Source organism: Muntiacus reevesi, chromosome 5 (genome assembly GCF_963930625.1).
Source record: "Muntiacus reevesi chromosome 5, mMunRee1.1, whole genome shotgun sequence".
NCBI lineage: Eukaryota > Metazoa > Chordata > Mammalia > Artiodactyla > Cervidae > Muntiacus > Muntiacus reevesi.
This window is the reverse complement of record NC_089253.1, coordinates 120,791,157-120,810,724: the sequence shown is the minus strand read 5'-3', so window position 1 is coordinate 120,810,724 and position 19,568 is coordinate 120,791,157. Positions and strand designations below refer to the sequence as shown.

General features: G+C 37.4%; 1 protein-coding gene across 1 annotated transcript in view; it reads left to right on the top strand.

Annotated features, from left to right (window-relative positions):
- The window catches only part of ZBTB41 (zinc finger and BTB domain containing 41), a 33,791-nt gene extending 17,346 nt beyond the window's left edge, over positions 1–16,445 (top strand). Inside the window, exons 7-11 of the mRNA XM_065936311.1 lie at positions 1,967–2,062; positions 3,364–3,470; positions 4,961–5,066; positions 6,069–6,157; positions 10,255–16,445. Coding sequence (XP_065792383.1) covers positions 1,967–2,062; positions 3,364–3,470; positions 4,961–5,066; positions 6,069–6,157; positions 10,255–10,910 — 1,054 coding nt within the window. The 3' untranslated portion in view covers positions 10,911–16,445. The remainder of the gene's footprint in view (positions 1–1,966; positions 2,063–3,363; positions 3,471–4,960; positions 5,067–6,068; positions 6,158–10,254) is intronic.
- Positions 16,446–19,568: the final 3,123 nt, after the last annotated feature.

Below are 19,568 nucleotides of genomic sequence, written 5' to 3'. Positions count from 1 at the left end.
ATCAATGAATATATTTTACAAGGTTTAAGGTAACATAAGATACTTGAATTATGCTTTAATTTGAAACTTAAGGATAAAAGAAATTACATAAAATGTTACCGAAGGTGATATGAAGTCAGGATTTTCAAATTTAGATGGTGAATTTAATAGAGACATCATTTTGTCTCTTTCTGGAACTCCAATAAATATACATTAAAGGTTGTTTGTTCATTCATTCATTCATTTTGAAGACATAAGCTACAAAGACAGTGAGACAGGACAGCAACAAGAGCAGCCCAGGTTTGGAAGCTCAAAAGCAGTATCAGTGGGAACTGACCTAGCAGGTCTGAGGAAGACAGATGCCAGAGCGGTTATGGAGGAATGGAGAGCCTTGTCTCCTTGCAGAGTTCACAGACGGTGCGGGAGCCGGCGGGCCCAGAGGCCTCTGGAACCAGGGTGAAGGGCAGGCGGAGTTAGGAGCAGGAGAGTCAGAACTGCTCTGCAAGTGAAGTCAGAGCCGTGGGTTCTCCTCTGTCCCCGATCAGGCCTGCTGCTGGACAGCCACCCTCCCGCAGGGGCAGAGAGCTGTGTGGGGTCACAGTCGGACAGAGAGCAGTGAGCCCCAAACTGTGTGGGGTCACACAGTCGGACAGAGAGCAGTGAGCCCCAGACACGGCACAGTAGGATGCGCTGCTTAGTGATGTGTGCTACACGGGCAGTAAACAAAGACAGGAAGGCTGAGGACACGGCTGTTTCTGCGAGGGAGGTGCGGGGGAGGAGACCGAGGAGAGCAGGTGAAGTGCTGTAGCGACGGGAGTGTTCTCTGCCTCATCCTGCCTACCGCACTCTTCTTAAACCGTGTGCCTGTTACTCCTCTCCAGTATGGAGAAGTTCACTATTTTAAAACCATTGAAGTGACACTTTCCTAAAAGAACAGATGGGTACAATGGCAGGAAACTCAGTATTCTATATTTATATGAAAACTTGTATTTACGAGGTTAGTAAAATATAAAGTATATCTTATACATTATAAATTATTTTTTCCCTTAAAGGTCTTTCTGTAGAAATAAAAACCAAACAAACTGAGAAGGAAAACAGCCTTTCCATCTTTTTACCTGTTAGGGTCTAGGAATAGTTTTCCTGGTGGTGGTGGGCTTGGTGGGGGAGACCCCCTACTGCTGGAGCTCTGCCTCCAGTTCACATTCACCTTCATGCCCACTGGACTTAGGGCTGAAGTAAAACCAGTGGTCGTGACAGGCAGAGGCCCGCCATGGTCAGACATACTGTGCTTTCCTTTCTTTCCCCTCAAGATAACTTTGTCTGCCCTTCCTCAGCCTTTAGTTTGTGTGTGGGGGGAATCTCCTAATGTTAGAGCTGTAATATTAGAGCTGTCACATAACAGTGGCTACACAGTGACCCGTCCACGGTCGGTAGGACTGGAGGATTTAGGACTGGCAACAATTAATATCCTTTACATGGTTTCCCTGTGTAACATTGCCGTCTGGAAATGGCAAATGTCTGTGAAGTTTTCTTTGGCTTAAAACATTACTTTAATAAGTTGTGAGCACCTGTTGGAAAGGAATAGTACTGATAAACTGGATTTCTTATATATTGTTAAACTCTATCCACTAAAATTTAACATCAGTTTTACTGAATTGTCACTAAAATTCAGTAGTGACAATTGAGCATTTTTCATTTGTATGTCTTAGAAGTTTACATAAGCTATATATAAATCTTTGAGCAAACCACTAGCAAAGGAAGCCAAAGCTAAATTATTTGCTTTTTTTAAGAAGAGAGACATAATAAACATGTTTGTATACTGGTGCAACTAATCCAATAAAAAGCAGAAATGTAGGAAAAGGGGAACAGTTGACATGTTAGCTTTAACAACTTTCTAGTAAGCTTTCTAGAAATCTGTGTTTCTGTATTAGGTTGGCATTAAGAAATCTGTAGCTGCATATTTATGTGTATACTTTTTTAAATACAGAACTACTTTGAAAGAACATTTGAGAATCCATAGTGGAGAAAAACCTCATCTCTGTAGTATCTGTGGACAAAGTTTTCGTCATGGAAGCTCATACAGGTAGGTCAAGCCATTTGCCCCCTATATTAAGTAAGATAAAATTCTATTTCCATTTTATGCTGTCTTTTCTTAACATTGTGTTAGTTTTTTGATGAGTTAAGACATGTTTTGATGTTTGCGATGAAGCAAAGCTGTGCAGAAAACTTTATAGACTTTTACCTTTTCTTTATGCCTTTTAATAGTCTTCATTCTGTAGTATGAAATGTTAATATATTTCCTTATCACTAAGAGTAATGCTTTACTGAGTCATTTTTATTTAAATATTTCATTACTTTTCTTTGAATCAAAATTCATGAAAACTCTGGAGTTCTAAAGTTGGTGTATTTTTTCAGTCCTAATTATCAAAGAATATTTTTGTTACAAAAATATAACAAAGTTGAAAACTCGAGGATTCTCAATTTTAGAAACTTTTCTGAAAATAAGTTGTAACTTAAGTGATTGTTTTTACAGCTGAATGCTGACTACTTTTGCAATTTATAAAAAGTTGTTTTTAAATGAATAAATAATAGATGACTACTTATTGTGAAATATGTATACAATTTTAAATCTTATCAGTGTTCTCAGGATTTTAGTTTTTACACTATTATTTCCTGTTTTTAAATTTAAACAGAATGCTGATTTTACTGATTTTAGTCATAGCAGAATCAACACCTGTTTTGACAGCTTCAATGGAAAGGCTGTTCATTTCACTAGGATGTATACAGATGGAATATTGTGGGGATAAAAATAGCTCAAGTTAAATGAATCCTAATTGTTATCTATGATAACCTTTTATAATCTGTTTCTGGGTGATTATAAAATGAGCCACACTTTATTTGGTTGGTGTGAAGGAAAGTAGTGATGTGTGACTGTCAGAAAGTTGATTCCCTATCGGCTTTGCTAAGTTCTCAGTTGTCCGGAATAGGACTGATTCTTAGTGATTTGCTATCATCACACATCCGTCACTTGTGCACTTACCCTGTTTGTTGACTCTGATTCCGTCCCATTCAGTCCTGCAACACCGGCTGACACCCCTAGACGTCCAAGAGGTTCCCAGAAGCAGGTTAGGAGGGTAACATCAGGAAGGAATATCATCCAGAGGTAGTGGAGTCTGTGCAGATGTTGAAGTGCAGCCCAGAAACAGCGGAGTGGGAGCCCTGGAGTCAGGTGTGAAGTGGGAAGGCCCCTAGAAGTCAGAAATAGAGCAAATAATGATGGGTGAGCGTGGTTGAGTAGCAGCCCAGCTCTCGTTATTGAAAGTGAATCAAGTTTTTCTCCTTCCTTGTCACCAGTGTCAATGGGCTTCATTTTTTTTTTTATAGACTTCATTTACGAGTACATCATGATGACAAAAGATATGAGTGTGATGAATGTGGGAAAACATTCATTCGTCATGATCACCTTACGAAGCACAAGAAGATACATTCAGGTGAGGCGCATTTTGTAATGAGTTTTCCAGAGCACCTGAAAAACCACACCATGATTGTGCTGGCTGTAATTTAAATAACTTGGTATATTTGGTCACCCCTTTGTAAACAGTGCTGATTATAAAAACTTTTTTTAAAAAGCATCTTTTTAAGTTTTTTTTAAGCATCCTTTTAAAAAGAGACATAATTTTGTGGCATGTTTTTTTGGTCTCTGTAATTTTTAATCATTTGGTTACCCTTTATGATCACAAACTGACTTTTAAAATTTGTTTTAATCAGATTCTAAAAATTTGCATTTTGCATATTATGTGGACATGTGCAGTAATTACCATTGGCACTTTTTTGAATGAAGAAATCAAGATTATATTTCTCATTTTAATTGGATTTGAGAGAAGCTAGCAAAACTTAGATCCTTCAAGTATTATTGTAATTGGGGTATTGGAAAGTTTATGTACCAGTGAATTTTTGAAACCCTATCTTTGGAAGAACACCTTAATAGTCCTGATCAATTTCAGATCTTTATTCTGTATTTGTTATTTTTATACTCTGGGGATTTCTTTCATATTTTCCTCTCAGATTGATGTTCAGGAAGTGCTAAGAGAGCCACCTTTATGAGCACAATGATGAGAAAGAGCCATCTCTCTGAGCCCAGTAGAACAGGTGATTATTATTATTATTTTAAAAATAATTTAAATGGAAAGTGTACAGCAGATGTAACGTTTTCTTAAATGATCCCAATGAGGCAGGTTGCAGTTGTTATTACCACCTTTAATAGATGCTAAAGGTCTGATGACTTTTTCATTGGAATTATGCATTTCCATTTTCAGGAGGAGAATTCTAATTTTCTGATTCTAGAAGTCACATGGTTTGATGGCACCCGGGTAATGAGACTGATTTTTAAAGAACAAGTCTTTGTAACTGAAAATAGGAATAGAGGTGACAAATTGGACTCATCTAGAATTTTCCTTTATATTTGTATTTTGGCTCATTGCGGATGTAAGAAATCCCCACAGATGAAAAATCTTTAAAAGTAAAGTATAAAGATCTGAAAATGTTCAGGTCCTTTTTTATAAAAAATAGGACAGCCTCATCTTGACTCATTGTATGTTCATTTGAGGTGTTTAATATCCAGACTTATATATTCCTAAAAAAAAAATCCTGAGTTTTGAAGTCCTTTCATTATCTTAACCCTGTTACACTGAAAGTCAAGATTTGAAGTCTGCAGTGAAAGACTACTGATTACTTCTCCAACTGGGGGGGGAGGATTCACATACCTAAAAATAAGTACAGAGTCACTGAAGAAAGATAAATTTTGAGTATTAATATAAGGCAAACAGCCCAGATAAAGGGTGGCTTTACCTTTCTGGTATCTATTTTCTACCACGGTGTCTTGCTGCTGGATAATTTGTTTCTGGGGATAAAAAAGATTGGCATGCATATTATAACAAAAATATTTGGGTCTTTTTTTTTCTTTTAATATTTGGTCTTTAAGGTGAGAAGGCTCATCAGTGTGAAGAATGTGGAAAATGCTTTGGCCGTAGGGATCATCTCACTGTCCATTATAAAAGTGTACACCTTGGAGAGAAGGTGTGGCAAAAGTAAGTGAAAAGGCAAAGTTTCTCTCATCATCATTACCTTGGATAAAGCTAGGTTGGAGAAAAGTTGTTTCATAGTTTATTTTATTTAATCAAGGATAGGTTAATCAGTGACCTTTCTCCAGTTTATCTAGCTTCTCTGCAGATGTAAAGGAATTGAATGTAGCATAATTTTTCATACTTGTTTTCAGTTGATTCAAACACTAGGAGATGGTAGACATTGAAGTGAATGACTAATATAAAATTGTGGCATTCTTTGGGGATTTCATTTATATTTGGTTGCAGTAGCTCTTGGAGAGCTAAGTATAAATGAACATACTGCCTACATTTTGTACTTAATATGACAGCAATTATTGGAAGCTGTTGTCAGAATTTAGATCCCTTTAATGACACTGATAAATGGTACTTTATTAGAAGGAGGCATGTACTTTCTTTGAACATCAACTTTTTAATACAATTTAGATATCCAGGCTTGATAACTTGGATTGTGTGAGTATGAGATGTTACAAAATTCATGTTCTTGGAGTAGGTGTTTGGAGCAAATGGTCTAAGGTGTCAGGAAACTCAGTGTAATGCTGACCTAGATAATCATGGAACCAGAATATGTCTCTTACGCGTTCTGCATGGGCTGCTAGGAGTGGGTCTAGAGTGGAGCCTTATGATCATTTCCACGGTGCACTTTTGTAGTCAACCCCTGCTTACCCATCTCATTGATTTTTTTTTTTTTGGTCCCTATGATTTTTCCTTCTCATTTTTAAGTAGAAAATAATAATATAAAAGTTTGATGATTTGAAGCTTAAAGTGGTTTAAAGTTGAAAATCTAAAAATATCTTTTTATAGATTATTTGTTGAATATAACTAGAGGAGGAAGAACCAGAGTTAAGGTTGATGCTTAAAAAGTATTTGTGTTCATTTGGCGTTCTCTGCTTTAATAATGAGACAGTTATGTATGAAGTTATAACTTATTTTCACTATTAAAACACTCAAATCTTTTTCTTTTCTTAGATATAAAGCAACCTTTCATCAATGTGATGTTTGTAAGAAAATTTTTAAAGGCAAATCAAGTCTGGAAATGCATTTTCGGACACATTCAGGTAATACCTAATGGATTTTTTATATATATATATATATATAGTGTAATTATTCAGAAGTGATAAATGGATGTTTATACTTTGTTGTTCTTGGTGAAATTGGTTTTTTAACTGCCAGTAAAATTTTTACTTATTAAAATTAGTGTCATGAATAGGCATTAATCTGATCATTCTGTTCCATATTATGTAAGCTTCAATACTTTTGAATATTATTTTGTAGAATTTGGGGAACATTTTTTCCATAGGAAATTTATTATTTAACTTTCAGTTCTCATTTTCTCCTTTCCTGGTTTTTTATGGTTCCTCTATATCTGCATGGCTGTATGAAGACATTTATTTTATTTCCTTATCTTTTAAAAGAATAATTCAGATATGACCTTGCTATTGCTTATCAAATCAACCATTGTATGGTTTTCCTTTTTACATACTCAGTTGTGATGTATAGGTAGCTGTAGTAGAATGATTCACTTTAGCTGCTTTCTAAGACTTGAAAGTGAAAATGAAAGTTGCTAAAGTCGTGTCCAACTCTTTGCGACCCCATGAACTATACAGTCCATGGAATTCTCCAGGCCAGAATACTGGAGTGGATAGCCTTTCCCTTCTCCAGGGCATCTTCCCGATCCAGGAATCTAATTGGGGTCTCCTGCATTGCAGGCGGATTCTTTATCAACTGAGCTATCAGGGAGCCCTTTCTAGGACTTATCATTTTCTAAATCTTTCCTTTTTTCCTTTGGTAATTCTACCATGTTTTGAAACATAGATTGTTTGATTTTTTCCTATATGTTGTCATAGTTCTTGTTTTACTTCTCATGTAAATTAATCATTTTTAAAGCTTTCTTTCCTTCTTTTTGGGCTTCCCACGTAGTCGGTAAAGTGTATGCCTGCAATATGGGAGACCTGGGTTCAGTTCCTGGGTCGGGAAGATTCCCTGGAGAAGGAAATGGCAACCCACTCCAGTATTCTTACCTGGAGAATCCCATGGACAGAGGAGCCTAGTGGGCTACAGTTCATGGGATCGCAAGACTTAGACCTGACTTAGTGCTATCTTTCTTCTCCTTCTTTTTAAGAAAGAAATCTATTAATGCATTTATGGTTGTTTGCTTTATATTTAGGTTGTAATTTGTCAATTTGCTGTTCTGGAAGGGAAAATAATTTATTTCATATTTCTCATATTTAATGAGAATTAGAAATAACTGAATTTGGGCAATTTTAATAGCATAGAGTTACAGTAAAAAAATCTATTACTGGGACTTCTCTGGGTCTGGTGGTTAAGTGGTCCCCATGCAAGGGGCCTGGGTTCGATCCCTGGCCAGCAAACTGGGTCCTGCATGCCGCATCTAGGAGCCCCCATGCTGCAGCTAAGACTTGACATGGCCAAATCTTTTTTAAAAATAAAAATAGAAAAAGGAATTTGTTACTGATACAGTACTGTGTTAAACATAAAAGTACATCTCCCTGAAAATGAAAAAGTCATAATTTGGGGGTTACATAAATAGGAGTAAGAAATGAGGAAGCTATATTAATGCTATTCTCAATGCTAGTTATAAATAATACACCTAATAAACTCATGATTTGAAGGAGATAGTTAAAAGTTAATTTGACACCACTGACGATTTAAGAATTTTAAAACTGTAGGAATTACCTAGAGGAGAAAGTTATTAAGGGCTGGCTTTGTAACTGCATTAAGTTTTTTAAAACATTGATTTGTTGTAATTACTTGATAACCAGTGATTTTGGAATTCTCATCTCTGGATATCTCAGAGTTGGTTAGAATCAGGGACAAGTGCCTCTGCCCATGGAAAACTAGGGAAATGAGCTCTGTTACAGATTAAGACAATACTTACGGAAGTTACGAAATGAGATAGAGGAATCATTTGAAGCAGAGGTCCACCTACTTTTTTGGTAAAGGACTAGATAGTAAACATTAAAGGTTTTGTGGGCTCAACATTCCAGATCACAAGCACTCAGCTCTCTGTGGTAACATGAAAGCAGCCACAGACAAGGTATAAATAAAAAGAATGTGACCACATTCCAAGAAAATATTATTTACCAAAACTGTCATTGTGCTATTTGTCCCCTCTGTTGCTTAATGCTTTTTTCCCTTGTCTTCACTTCCTTGTAATTGTGAAGTATTTTTATTACCCATTTTCCCCTTAGTTTGTTAATTGCATATTCTTTCAGTATTCTTTTAGTAGTCACCCAGTAGATCACAATGTGTGTTCTTAGATGATTAGCCTCTATCTCAAGTTAGTTCATCATCCCCTTTCAGACAATTCAGAGACCTTACAACACCTCATCTCTCTCACCCTTTATGCATTGTATGTGTTTTAATTTTACATATACTTTAAATGACATAAGACATTATTGTTTTGTTATTTTGCTTTAAATAACTTGTATTATTTATTTTTACTCTTCACTCCTTCCTGCATTACCATTCTTCGACCTGGAATCATATTCTTTCTGCATGAAGAATTCCCTTTTGTGCATATCTGCTGGCACCAAATACTTTTAGGTTTTGATTTTCTAAAAATGTTTTTATCCTTTTTACTTTATGAAGAACATTTGGCTGACTGTAGAATTTATGTTAGTGGTTATTTTTCTTTTAATATTTTAAATGTCATTTTTTCCTCTTTGACCTCCAGTTTTTGTTGAAAAATATACTGTAAGTCTTATTGTTGCTCTTTTAAAAGGAATTTCTTTTTAATTGGCTGCTTAAGATTTTTCTTTTATTTATTTTTGATAGTTTTTTATAGTGTGCCCAGATGTGCTTTTTTTTTCTCTTTTGTATTAGTATTTTTTGAGATGTGTAGAACTTACTGCATCTATGACTTGATGCCTTTCATTTAATAAGATTGTCATCCAAATTCTGCTTCTGACATATACTCTGTTTTCTTTCTGGGGCTCTGGTTATATGTATATTATTAGACTGTTCACTTTGTCTTGTGTATCTCTCATGAAAGTGGCTTCCAGTACAAGCTTATGGTGTTACAGCTCTATAAGGTGAGAAGAATGACCCAAGCTAAAATGTCGGTGTTAGTAGGGCTCCATTTCTTTCTGGAGTCGCTAGGGAAGAGCCTGTTCCCACTCCGTTGGATTATTTATTGACTTTCAGGAGTAGGACTGAGGTTCTAGTTTTGTAACTAGTCGTAAGTTGAGATCTTCCTGGCTTCCAAAGGCTGGCACATTTCCTGAGTCTCGGCCTCCTCTTCTGTTTTCAGAACCAGCAGTGCGGGTTTGAGTCCTCTTGTCACAGCTGTCTGACCCCTTAATCTTCAGTTATCACCGCTTTTAAAGATCTGTGTGATTAGATTGGGCCTACCTGGTTAATCTCCCCACTTCAGGGTCTTTAAGCTTAATCATATCTTCAAAGTCCCTCTCTCCATGTAAGGTAACAAAATCTTTCCTTTTGGGGATTAACCAACCACCCTGGCTACTTTAGGAATTTACAATGTTAATAGGAAGGAATAGTAGGAAGTCTCCAACTACAGTGTGAGAATCTGACTCAAGGACAGTCGAAAACTGGCTTCCCTATTCTAGATCCTGATCAGCTCTCCTTATTTTAATCTCAGGCTATAGACACCAGTATTACTACTTCTTGTTCCAATCCAAAGACCCAGGTTAATCAGAGTTGCTGTTTTAGTTTTTATCCTTCTTGATAGGAAGGCATCAAATGCTCTAGTTTTACAACTTCTTTAGGGGCTATAGTGAGAGCAAGCCTTGGTACCAATAGCCTGAGTTTATCAGGTCCTCACCGTGAGCCAGTATAATGCTAAGCACTATTATGTACATTTCTCATTCAGTCCTTTCACCAAGTCTGTGACGCAGGTACTGTTAACAGGTGAGGAAATTGTGCTTGGAGGTTGGGGAGTTTGCTCCAGGTTTGCCTGGTAAGTGGTACTGCTAGAATTCAAACCCAGATCTTTCTGATGTTTGACTTCATTCTCTTCACCAGTTACTGTACTGTCTCCACTTTGTGATAGCATATATTAATTGCTTTTATTAAGTTCTTGTAAGTATTCACATGGAAAATTTACTGCTTAATTAATATTATTGTCTTAACTGAATGTATTTTACAGTTAATTTCATTTGTGTTCAAACAGGTGAAAAACCATACAAGTGTCAAATTTGCAATCAATCTTTTAGAATTAAGAAGACTTTAACAAAACACCTGGTCATTCATTCTGATGCCCGGCCTTTCAATTGTCAGCACTGTAATGCAACATTTAAACGGAAGGACAAGCTGAAATACCACATTGACCACGTTCACGGCATAAAGTCTCCCGATGACCCTCTCAGTGCTTCCGAGGAGAAACTTGTATCCTTGCCGGTAGAGTACTCATCCGATGATAAAATCTTTCAAACAGAAACAAAGCAATACATGGACCAGCCCAAAGTCTACCAGTCGGAAGCCAAGACCATGCTACAGAACGTGCCTGCCGAGGTGTGCGTCCCCGTGACGCTGGTCCCGGTGCAGATGCCCGACACGCAGGGGGACCTGGTGCGCCACACCACCACCCTCCCGCCCCCCGCGCACGAGATCTTGTCCCCGCCGCCGCCGGCCGCCGATTACCCTCGAGCCGCCGACCTAGCTTTTCTGGAGAAATACACGCTTACTCCTCAGCCTGCAAATATAGTTCACCCAGTCCGGCCCGAACAGATGCTGGATCCTAGAGAACAGTCTTACCTCGGAACGTTACTGGGCCTTGATAACTCCACTGCTGTCCAAAACATGTCTAATAGTGAGCACCATTCGTGAGCAAATCCAGACATTCCACAGACTTCTTCAGTGGCTATGCGCAATGGTGGCCTAGCGCTGACGGCTTTTAAATTAGTGGGGCTGCTATTTTTTCATTTTCTCTATAGTTTCTCAAGTCCTCAGAAGCTTTTCCAATCAAGAAAAATATGTATCTCTGTTTACTGAACATATTTGAATATTTCGACCCATTTTGAGGTATATAATATTTGAAATGGACATTTTGTGATTTTTTTTAAAAAAATTATTTAGTGCTAATTTTTAACTTTTAACTCTTTAACTTTTCAAAACTACCAGCTGTTGACACTATGGGGGTATTTGTTTTTAAACATCAGTGGAAGTTTTTATTCTCCTTTAGTCTCATTCCTCTTTTCTCCTCTCCTCATCTTCCAAACAAGTGTTAAGGAACATGCAGCCTTTAAGACAGAATGTCAGTGTCCTGGTGATTGCAGCCGTTCCTTATCCTGACTTAAGTTTCATGATTATTTCTTCCAGATTTTTAAAAAGTGAAATTAGGAATTTGAATTTATAAGAAAGTCTTGGGATAGATCTGTGTTGTTTTTTCATCTGACCATAATTTCAGTTTATCACTATTCTTTAGTCTTTTGACAGACTCAAGACCAGAAAGCTTACTAATATAGGATTAGCTTGTTAAATGAAATGTAGAACTGAAATAATCCAAATGGTTGGTTTTTGCCTGTGCTTCACTTATTATGAATAAGAAATGCAAATACAGATGTAGGCATTAAAATATACAAGTTGAAAATGTGTTAAAAGCAAAATATGGCAGTTTTAACTAGATATTTTTTAAAGTAAGTTCACCATTTGTATTTTGCCATTTATTTCAGAAACATTAACAGTATATCAGCATATACCATCATCTAACTAATTAAAATTCAGTTAACAAGCCACTTTTGGTCTCATTTACCTTGACCAGCTGTAACTCTGGGAAATAGAATCTAGAGATTTCTGTTTAATGATTAGAACCGGTGCCAAACAAATTACAAAATTCTTATCTAACTGAACTGAATGTTCATTTACTTTAATTAGAGGGAACCACTCCTTGTATACAAATATACATGTAACCTAGATCTTTATTTTTGCTTTACACATAACCGCAATGTCTGTGATTATCCTTAATTTTTATTTTTGTATGAGACAAAAGTTGAGGACTTGGTAAAAGGAAATAGCAGTTGGAGTAAAACCTCACTGATTAAAATTAAATGAGGAAAAAGACAGCCAAAATTGTGAAATACCGTAAAGATGTGCACTTTCCATGCTCTGAGGTCAGTTTAAACTTAACTAGGATGCCTCCTAGTGGAGCTGCTGAAGGGCTAGATACTAGGCAGGGCTGACTACTGTTGGCGTGGCGTGTGTGAGCCACTGGGAACAGCGGTTTTAAGGGTTTCTATTTCAGTTCTGTTTACACTCCTAACTGCTTTAAGCACTTTTTTTTGTGTAAAGTCTGGCCCAGCCCTTGTGAAAAAAAAAATCACAAATAAAATAATGAAGTTTAGTGAAAAATTTTAACCACTTAATAATGTGGAATCTTGTTTGCTGAAGCACTTAAGAAATAAAGGTACTTTGCAGGAATATTTACCAGACTAGACGAAATTAAAAAAACAAAAAAGTTGAGAATTGGGGCAGTTAACCAAAGTAGCTCATATAACTAGTAAAGCCAACCTGAATTTTGCCTCATTTGTTGAAGTTTGGTTATAATTCTCCTATGACTGATAGATACAAGCAATGTATCAATATTCTTTTTAAAGCATTCTTACTTTTGTGTGGAAATGTTGTGTCTAGGGTACTTAGCATGATAGAACTTGACTATATGAGGTACTATTATTTTGTCTTTCAAACTGACTTTTAAAAACATATCTCTTTATGATTTTTATCATAAAGACTTACAAGAGTTTTAACTAAAAGACTTACTATGATGAAAAGAAATCATTTCTAAAAATGTACCCTGCCTTGAATATAAAACAATGTAGAAAAGTTTGGACTTACACAACGGCAAATAGTATATATGTGTATGTGTGTGGTATATTATATGTTCGGTAGCAGAAAAAGAGGGTGTTGCATTTTCACATTCAAATGAATACTTTGCTTTTTGAAGGTATTGACTTTAGGGTTCTTTTAATAATAATCTCCTAATGCTTTAAATATATAATTTGATTGTAGGAATTGGTTTACAATATAGAACTTTTCTTGAATACATCTCTTATATAAGGTGAAACATAATTATATTTAATTATTGTAGATAACTTAAACTTGAAAAGTAGTTTACTGTTTTATAAAATGCTTTCACAGTTATCTCATTTAAACCTCATAGCCAGCTCTGAAGTACAAAGGGCATGCTGTATTCCCATGTTAGAGATGAAGAATCTGAGGTTAAGCCTGCATCATTAATAAGTGGCAGAGCTACTAACAGGCGAAGAAATAAAGCATTAATGAATGCTCTTCAGGTGCCAGGCACTGCATTTTCTCATGTAATCTTAAAAACAGTGTGGGAGGTAGGTAGTATGATTCTTATGAAGAAATAGTCTCACCGGGCAAGCAAATCTGCTGCCTCTAATCTCCAAATCAGAATAGAAGAAGTCTTACAGTTATGAAAACCTCATGGATTTGGGCAAACTGAATGTATATATAAGTTTTTGAAGTTGGCACAAAAAATATGAAATGAGGCCTGCTCTTTTCAGTTAACTGTTTGTCACATTTGATTTGGAGTATTTGGGACAAATGCTCCATTAACTCTAAAATCCATGAATTCTGTAACTATACTTAAAATTTTGAATCTTGCAACTAAGGTCAGCCTCATAAAGAATTTTTTATTTTATGAGCATAATTTATTGTTTTAAATTAATGTTGTAGCTGATAGCAGTTAGCACTTATGTAAATTGAATAATTTATCAAATGTAGAAATTTGTTAACCTAATCCATTTTTACTTAAATGCGCCAAAGATTTTTAGTAGGTTTTAAAATAGTTTAAAAGAATTTAAATTCTTCGTTGTTTGAATAAATATTTGTCCAAAGAAGCACAGTTGAAGTCCTAGGATTATGGATTTTCTAAAAAAAATCATTAGTTTGAATACTAAGATTAAGTGTTTGTGTTTATATGTATTAGAAATAAGAACAGAAGAAAATACTCTGGGAATAGTCATACTGACAAACGAATTACAAGTAAGAATATTCTGTTTTCCTCAGTTTAATTGAATGTTATCTTTTAAGTGGACACTATTAATTGCTAAATAATACTAAGCTTATTTTTTACACTACACTATTAAAATAATTTTGCCTTAGAATTTTTTTTAGGACAAACAAGATTTTTTTGTAACAAACCCCACCTATTTTTTTGCAGCCTAAAATACCATTTAAGATTAGGGTTTATTCTTCATGCCAGCAAGATTTCACTAGCTATGAAGGCAGTGATCTTTGCATACTTTTGAGTAACTTAGTCATTTATTGAAGAGGAGTAGCAAAAATAGGGTTTTAAACTGGTGCTTTATTAAGTGACTTCCTTTAAAGTGATGGTACATCATGAAGTAGGTACACTAATAATTTTCTGTCAACCTTAAAATTGTCAAAACATCTTTGCAGAGTGAGTGACTATAAGCTATTAGTTAAGGGCTAGTAGGTATTTAAGTATAATTCATTGCTTTCACTCTGCAATTGACAAGCGAATTAAAGACACCGTTAACTGGTGTGTGTCCGTGTAAGTTTGCGTTCCCTTCTAGCAGATCATCCTGCTGTATCATTGGTGGAAAGTCAGATGTGGAGCGTCAGCTCCGTGACAGTGTCCTTCTGTCCACGCCCAGTCATCCCTGGATTGAATGCTTCGTGCCTTTTCAGTTCGAGGTAGCAATTTGTAGTAGCTTGGAGTTGACTCTGCTGGCTAGATTGTGCTGGTTAATAAACGATTGTGGTTGTTTTGTTACTGTTATGAGTCTTGTGTTTGTGTTGCCTGCTGGTCAGGCAACAGTGTTTTCTTTTTTTTTTTAGATTGCTTTATAATTTTGTAGGGAAACTGGCATCAAGTACTAGTATGAATTTTTTTTTTTAATCTTTACTATTGTGGCCTTTCTAGTTACTGCAAAGCCACTCCTGGGCCTGTCTCTAGATGCTCACTAGAGGAATCTGACAAGTAAAATGAGCAGTGTGTCTGCCTCTCCATCTCCTCCCATCTCCCACCTTTTCTTCTGAATCATCCATTACCAAACCACCCTGCTCTGAAAAGCAGCTTCTTTTCTCAGTTTGCCTAAAACTGAGCCAGAGGTGATGGTTTGAGATGAGTCTCTAAAAAGCAGCAACATCCCAGCCAGCTGACAACTTGAGTTGATGAACTCAGGAAAAATTAGGACTTTTGAAGTCATACGTGGATCATTCTAAGATCAGTGCCAAATTTTAAATGACTCAAAATGTATTTTTTAATAAGGAGCAAGTTGCATTTCTAAAACCTGTAATAGTGTTAACGGTAAATGTCACTTACTATTAGGCTGAATAATGGATAATATGAGAATAATTTTCTAGTAATTTCTAGGAACCACAGACAATTGTTTTTAGGTCCTCCCCTTTCTTTTGCACATTCCTCTCTGTAAAGTCTATAGTGGATTTTTGGGGAGGGGGGACCATTCCCTGTTTCCTCAAAATTTATTTCTACTTCAAGGTACTTTTATTCTGGACTAGTAGCATGCTTTCTGTGCTTCCTCTTTGGCAGTGGCCTTAAGAAGGCAGAAGTAACAACAGTAGGTCACGTGGAGGATGAGGGGAAGGGCTAGTGGAAGGAGTATCAGCCCTGTATTTGCTCTTCATCTTTCAACTTGCTGTGCATTGATCTTGAGTCTTTGACTGTTGAAAAATCCCCAAATAGTTTGAATTGAGCCTCTATAGCCATTCGTATAAAGAGAAAATAAGAATTATATTCAGAGAATAGAGGTTATACAAAATGGATATGTCTTTTTGTTCTGCTTTTTTCCCCCTAACTTCTTAGGTAAAGAAGTAATTTTGGTGCTCTTATAACTGCTAGAGATTCTAAAATATGTCTTGAATGAAGAATGTGCACACTTATTGTTATCTCACCTTGCTTGGTATTCCTGCTTTATGATTACACAATTTTTATTCCTTGTAACAATCGGACTTTTCTTATCCCTGTGGATAAAACTGTATTACAGCTGATGAGTGAGGCTGCCAAAAATGAGCACAGAGGTGGGCACTTGGATTATGAGATTTATGATGTACATTAAAGTGGAAATGCCTTTGAACCCTGTTTCCAGTCTCCAATCTTAAATTTTGTTTTTAATCATTAGAACTTTTAAAAACAATTACAAAGAAAAATCTAAAATACCGAGATTCATTATTTTGTCAACTGTGTGTAAAGTATCTTGTGAGTTTTATAGATATTTTGACTGTCTTGTGTTTCCTGAATACCAATGTCTTTATAGAAAAATTCAGTTCTCTGTGAAGACTAGGAAGTGTGTTGTATGCTGAATTAGTTCTTTGTGTTGTTTTGATATTTAAATAAAGTTCTTTGGTCCTAATAAAGCATATCTAGGTTTTATTGAACACATTTTCACAGCATGACAATGCACAGTGCCCTGCCTGCCTCCTGAAAAATTGAATGAAAAGACAGCACATAGAAAACCAATCTCTTGGAGCACAGGTATTAAAATTTTATTCACTTTTCATAAGCTAGATATAATTTCAAATATTTTATATGTTAAATGTATAAATCATTAATATTTAATGGTTTTTAATCCAACCAGTCCATCCTAAAGGAAATCAGTCCTGAATATTCATTGGAAGGACTGATGCTGAAACTGAAACTCCCAATACTTTAGCCACCTGATGCAAAGAATTGACTCATTTGAAAAGACCCTGATGCTGGAAAAGATTGAAGGCAGTAGGAGCAGGGGACGACAGAGGACAAGATGGTTGGATGGCATCACTGACTCAATGGACATGAGTTTGAGTAAACTCTGGGAGTTGGTGATGGACAGGGAGGCCTGGCATGCTGCAGCCCATGGGGTCTCAAAGAGTCGGACATGACTGAGCAACTGAACTAAATTGAAGTGGCTAATTAATATATATTCAAACATTAATAACATCTATTATGGTTGAAGCAGCCACCTGCTGTTTTTCCCCAAGGAGTCTTAAGTGCAGAAAACCTCATGGATGGGCTGTCCCCTGTGACAGTGAGGGCCATTCTCACCGCTGCCCCTCACTCCCAGAACTGTACACTCTGGTCATGGGAGGGGCCACTGCTGGTTTATAAAAGGCACAAGCTCTGTCACAGGACATGCCTGACCTTGCCAGCTGCTGTCTGCATCTGACACCATAATTCAGCCTCCGCGGGCAGCTGGTAGCTCAGTGAATTCCACAGACAGGAGTTCATTTCTGCGAAGCATGTCTTCCCACTGGAGTCAGTGCTGTGTGAGATACCTAATTCTCTACTGCTGTGTAACAAATTAGACCAATTATAGCAGACAGTGTCTTAAAACAGCAGGCATTTATTGCCTGCCAGGTCCAGTGAGTCAGGAGTCTAGTGACTGAGTTGGTGGCTCTGGCTCAAGATCTCCTCTGGAGCTGAGGTCAAAGTTCATGGCAGTGCAGACTCTAGAGGCCATCCTGGAGCAGACTTCACCTCCGAACTCACATGTGGGCCAGAGTTCCTCCCCACAAGGTCTCTCTCCACAGGGCTGCATGGTGATAGGCAGCTGGCTACTCCCCCTGCAAAAAATACTACGAGTGAGAACACAGGATTTAAGCTACAGGCTTTTATAAATGTAATTTAGGAAATAGTATCATCACTTCTGCCACTAAAGTCCCCACCACTGAAGGGACACAAATTAAGCTTCCCCTCTTGAAAAGAGGAGTGGCTGAGAATTGAGACAAATTTTGAAAACCACCACAGATTCTTTGGTTCCAGAAGAAGAATTCTACAGGTCCATGGGGAGGTATAGCCCCCAGACTCAGCAAATGCATCTACGCCAGAGAAGACAATACCACCTCATCCATGACAGAAGGGGTTTAATGTAACCCACACACCAGGGGCAGCTGGTTGGTTCTAGGTAGGGGTGTTACACTGGGGGTTCTGCTTGGCCTTTGTTAGTAAGAAGGAGATCCTGACACCTGAGCATGACAGGTTGTCCTGTTTGCTTGAGTTGTGAACTCCTTCTTGGCCATGGATGCTCTCTGATGGGCATTTACTTGGGACACAATTTTTTTAACTTCCTGTCCCTATATTGGGACGCACTTTAACATACCTCTCCTCCCCAGACCTACTCGTCACCAACTTTTCATTTTGCTTTTTCCAAACCTTTGACCAGCTGCCCAATCTGTTGGCTGCTGCCTTTGAGTCAGCAGAGAGCCGACTCACATCTTCTCCCTTTTGAAGTGGACCAGATGCCCCAACGCAAATCCTGCTCTTGAGAGTGTTGTCATCTACTCCTGAGAGGAAGACGAAGTGTAGCTCTCTACTCACATCTGTCCTCCACCCACATCCATACATCAGTTCAGCTGACTTCAGTCACTCAGTTGTGTCCAACTCTTTGCAAACCCATGGACTGCAGCATGCCAGGCCTCCCTGTCCATCACCAACTCCCAGAGCTTGCTCAAACTCATGTCCATCGAGTCGGTGATGCCATCCAACCATCTCATTCTCTGTCGTGCCTTTCTCCTTCCACCTTCAATCTTTCCCAGCATCAGGGTCTTTTCCAATGCATTGGATCTTTGCGTCAGGTAGCCAAAGTATTGGAGCTTCAGCTTTAGCATCAGTCCTTCCAATGAATATTCAGGACTGATTTCTTTTAGGATTGACTGGTTTAATCTCCTTGCAGTCCAAGGGACTCTGAAGAGTCTTCTCCAACACCACAGTTCAAAAGCATCAGTTCTTCAGTGCTTAGCTTTCTTTATGGTCCAACTCTCACATCCATACATGACTACTAGTTTGACTAGATGGACCTTTGTCAGCAAAGTAATGTCTCTGCTTTTTAATATGCTGTCTAGGTTGGTCATAGCTTTTCTTCCAAGGAATAAGTGTCTTTTAATTTCATGGCTGCAGTCACCATCTGCATTAATTTTGGGGCCCCCCAAAATAAAGTCTCTCACTGATTCCATTGTTTCCCTATCTATTTGCCATGACGTGATGGGACCAGATGCCATGATCTTAGTTTTCTGAATGTTGAGCTTTAAGCCAACTTTTTCACTCTCCTCTTTCACTTTCATCAGGAGCCTCTTTAGTTCTTCTTTGCTTTCTGCCATAAGGGTGGTGTCATCTGCGTATCTGAGGTTATTGATATTTCTCCCGGCAATCTTGATTCCAGTTTGTGCTTCATCCAGTCTGGCATTTTGCATGATGTACTCTGCATATAAGTTAAATAAGAAGGGTGACAATATATAGCCTTGACGTACTCCTTTCCTAACTTGGAACCAGTCCGTTGTTCCATGTATGGTTCTAACTGTTGCTTCTTGACCTGCATACAGGTTTCTCAGGGGCAGGTAAGCTGGTCTGGTATTCCCATCTCTTGAAGGATTTTCCACAGTGTGTTGTGATCCACACAGTCAAATGCTTTGGCATAATCAATAAAGCAAAAGTAGATTTTTTCTGGAACTCTCTTGCTTTTTCGATGATCCAGTGAATGTTGGAAATTTGATCTCTGGTTCCTC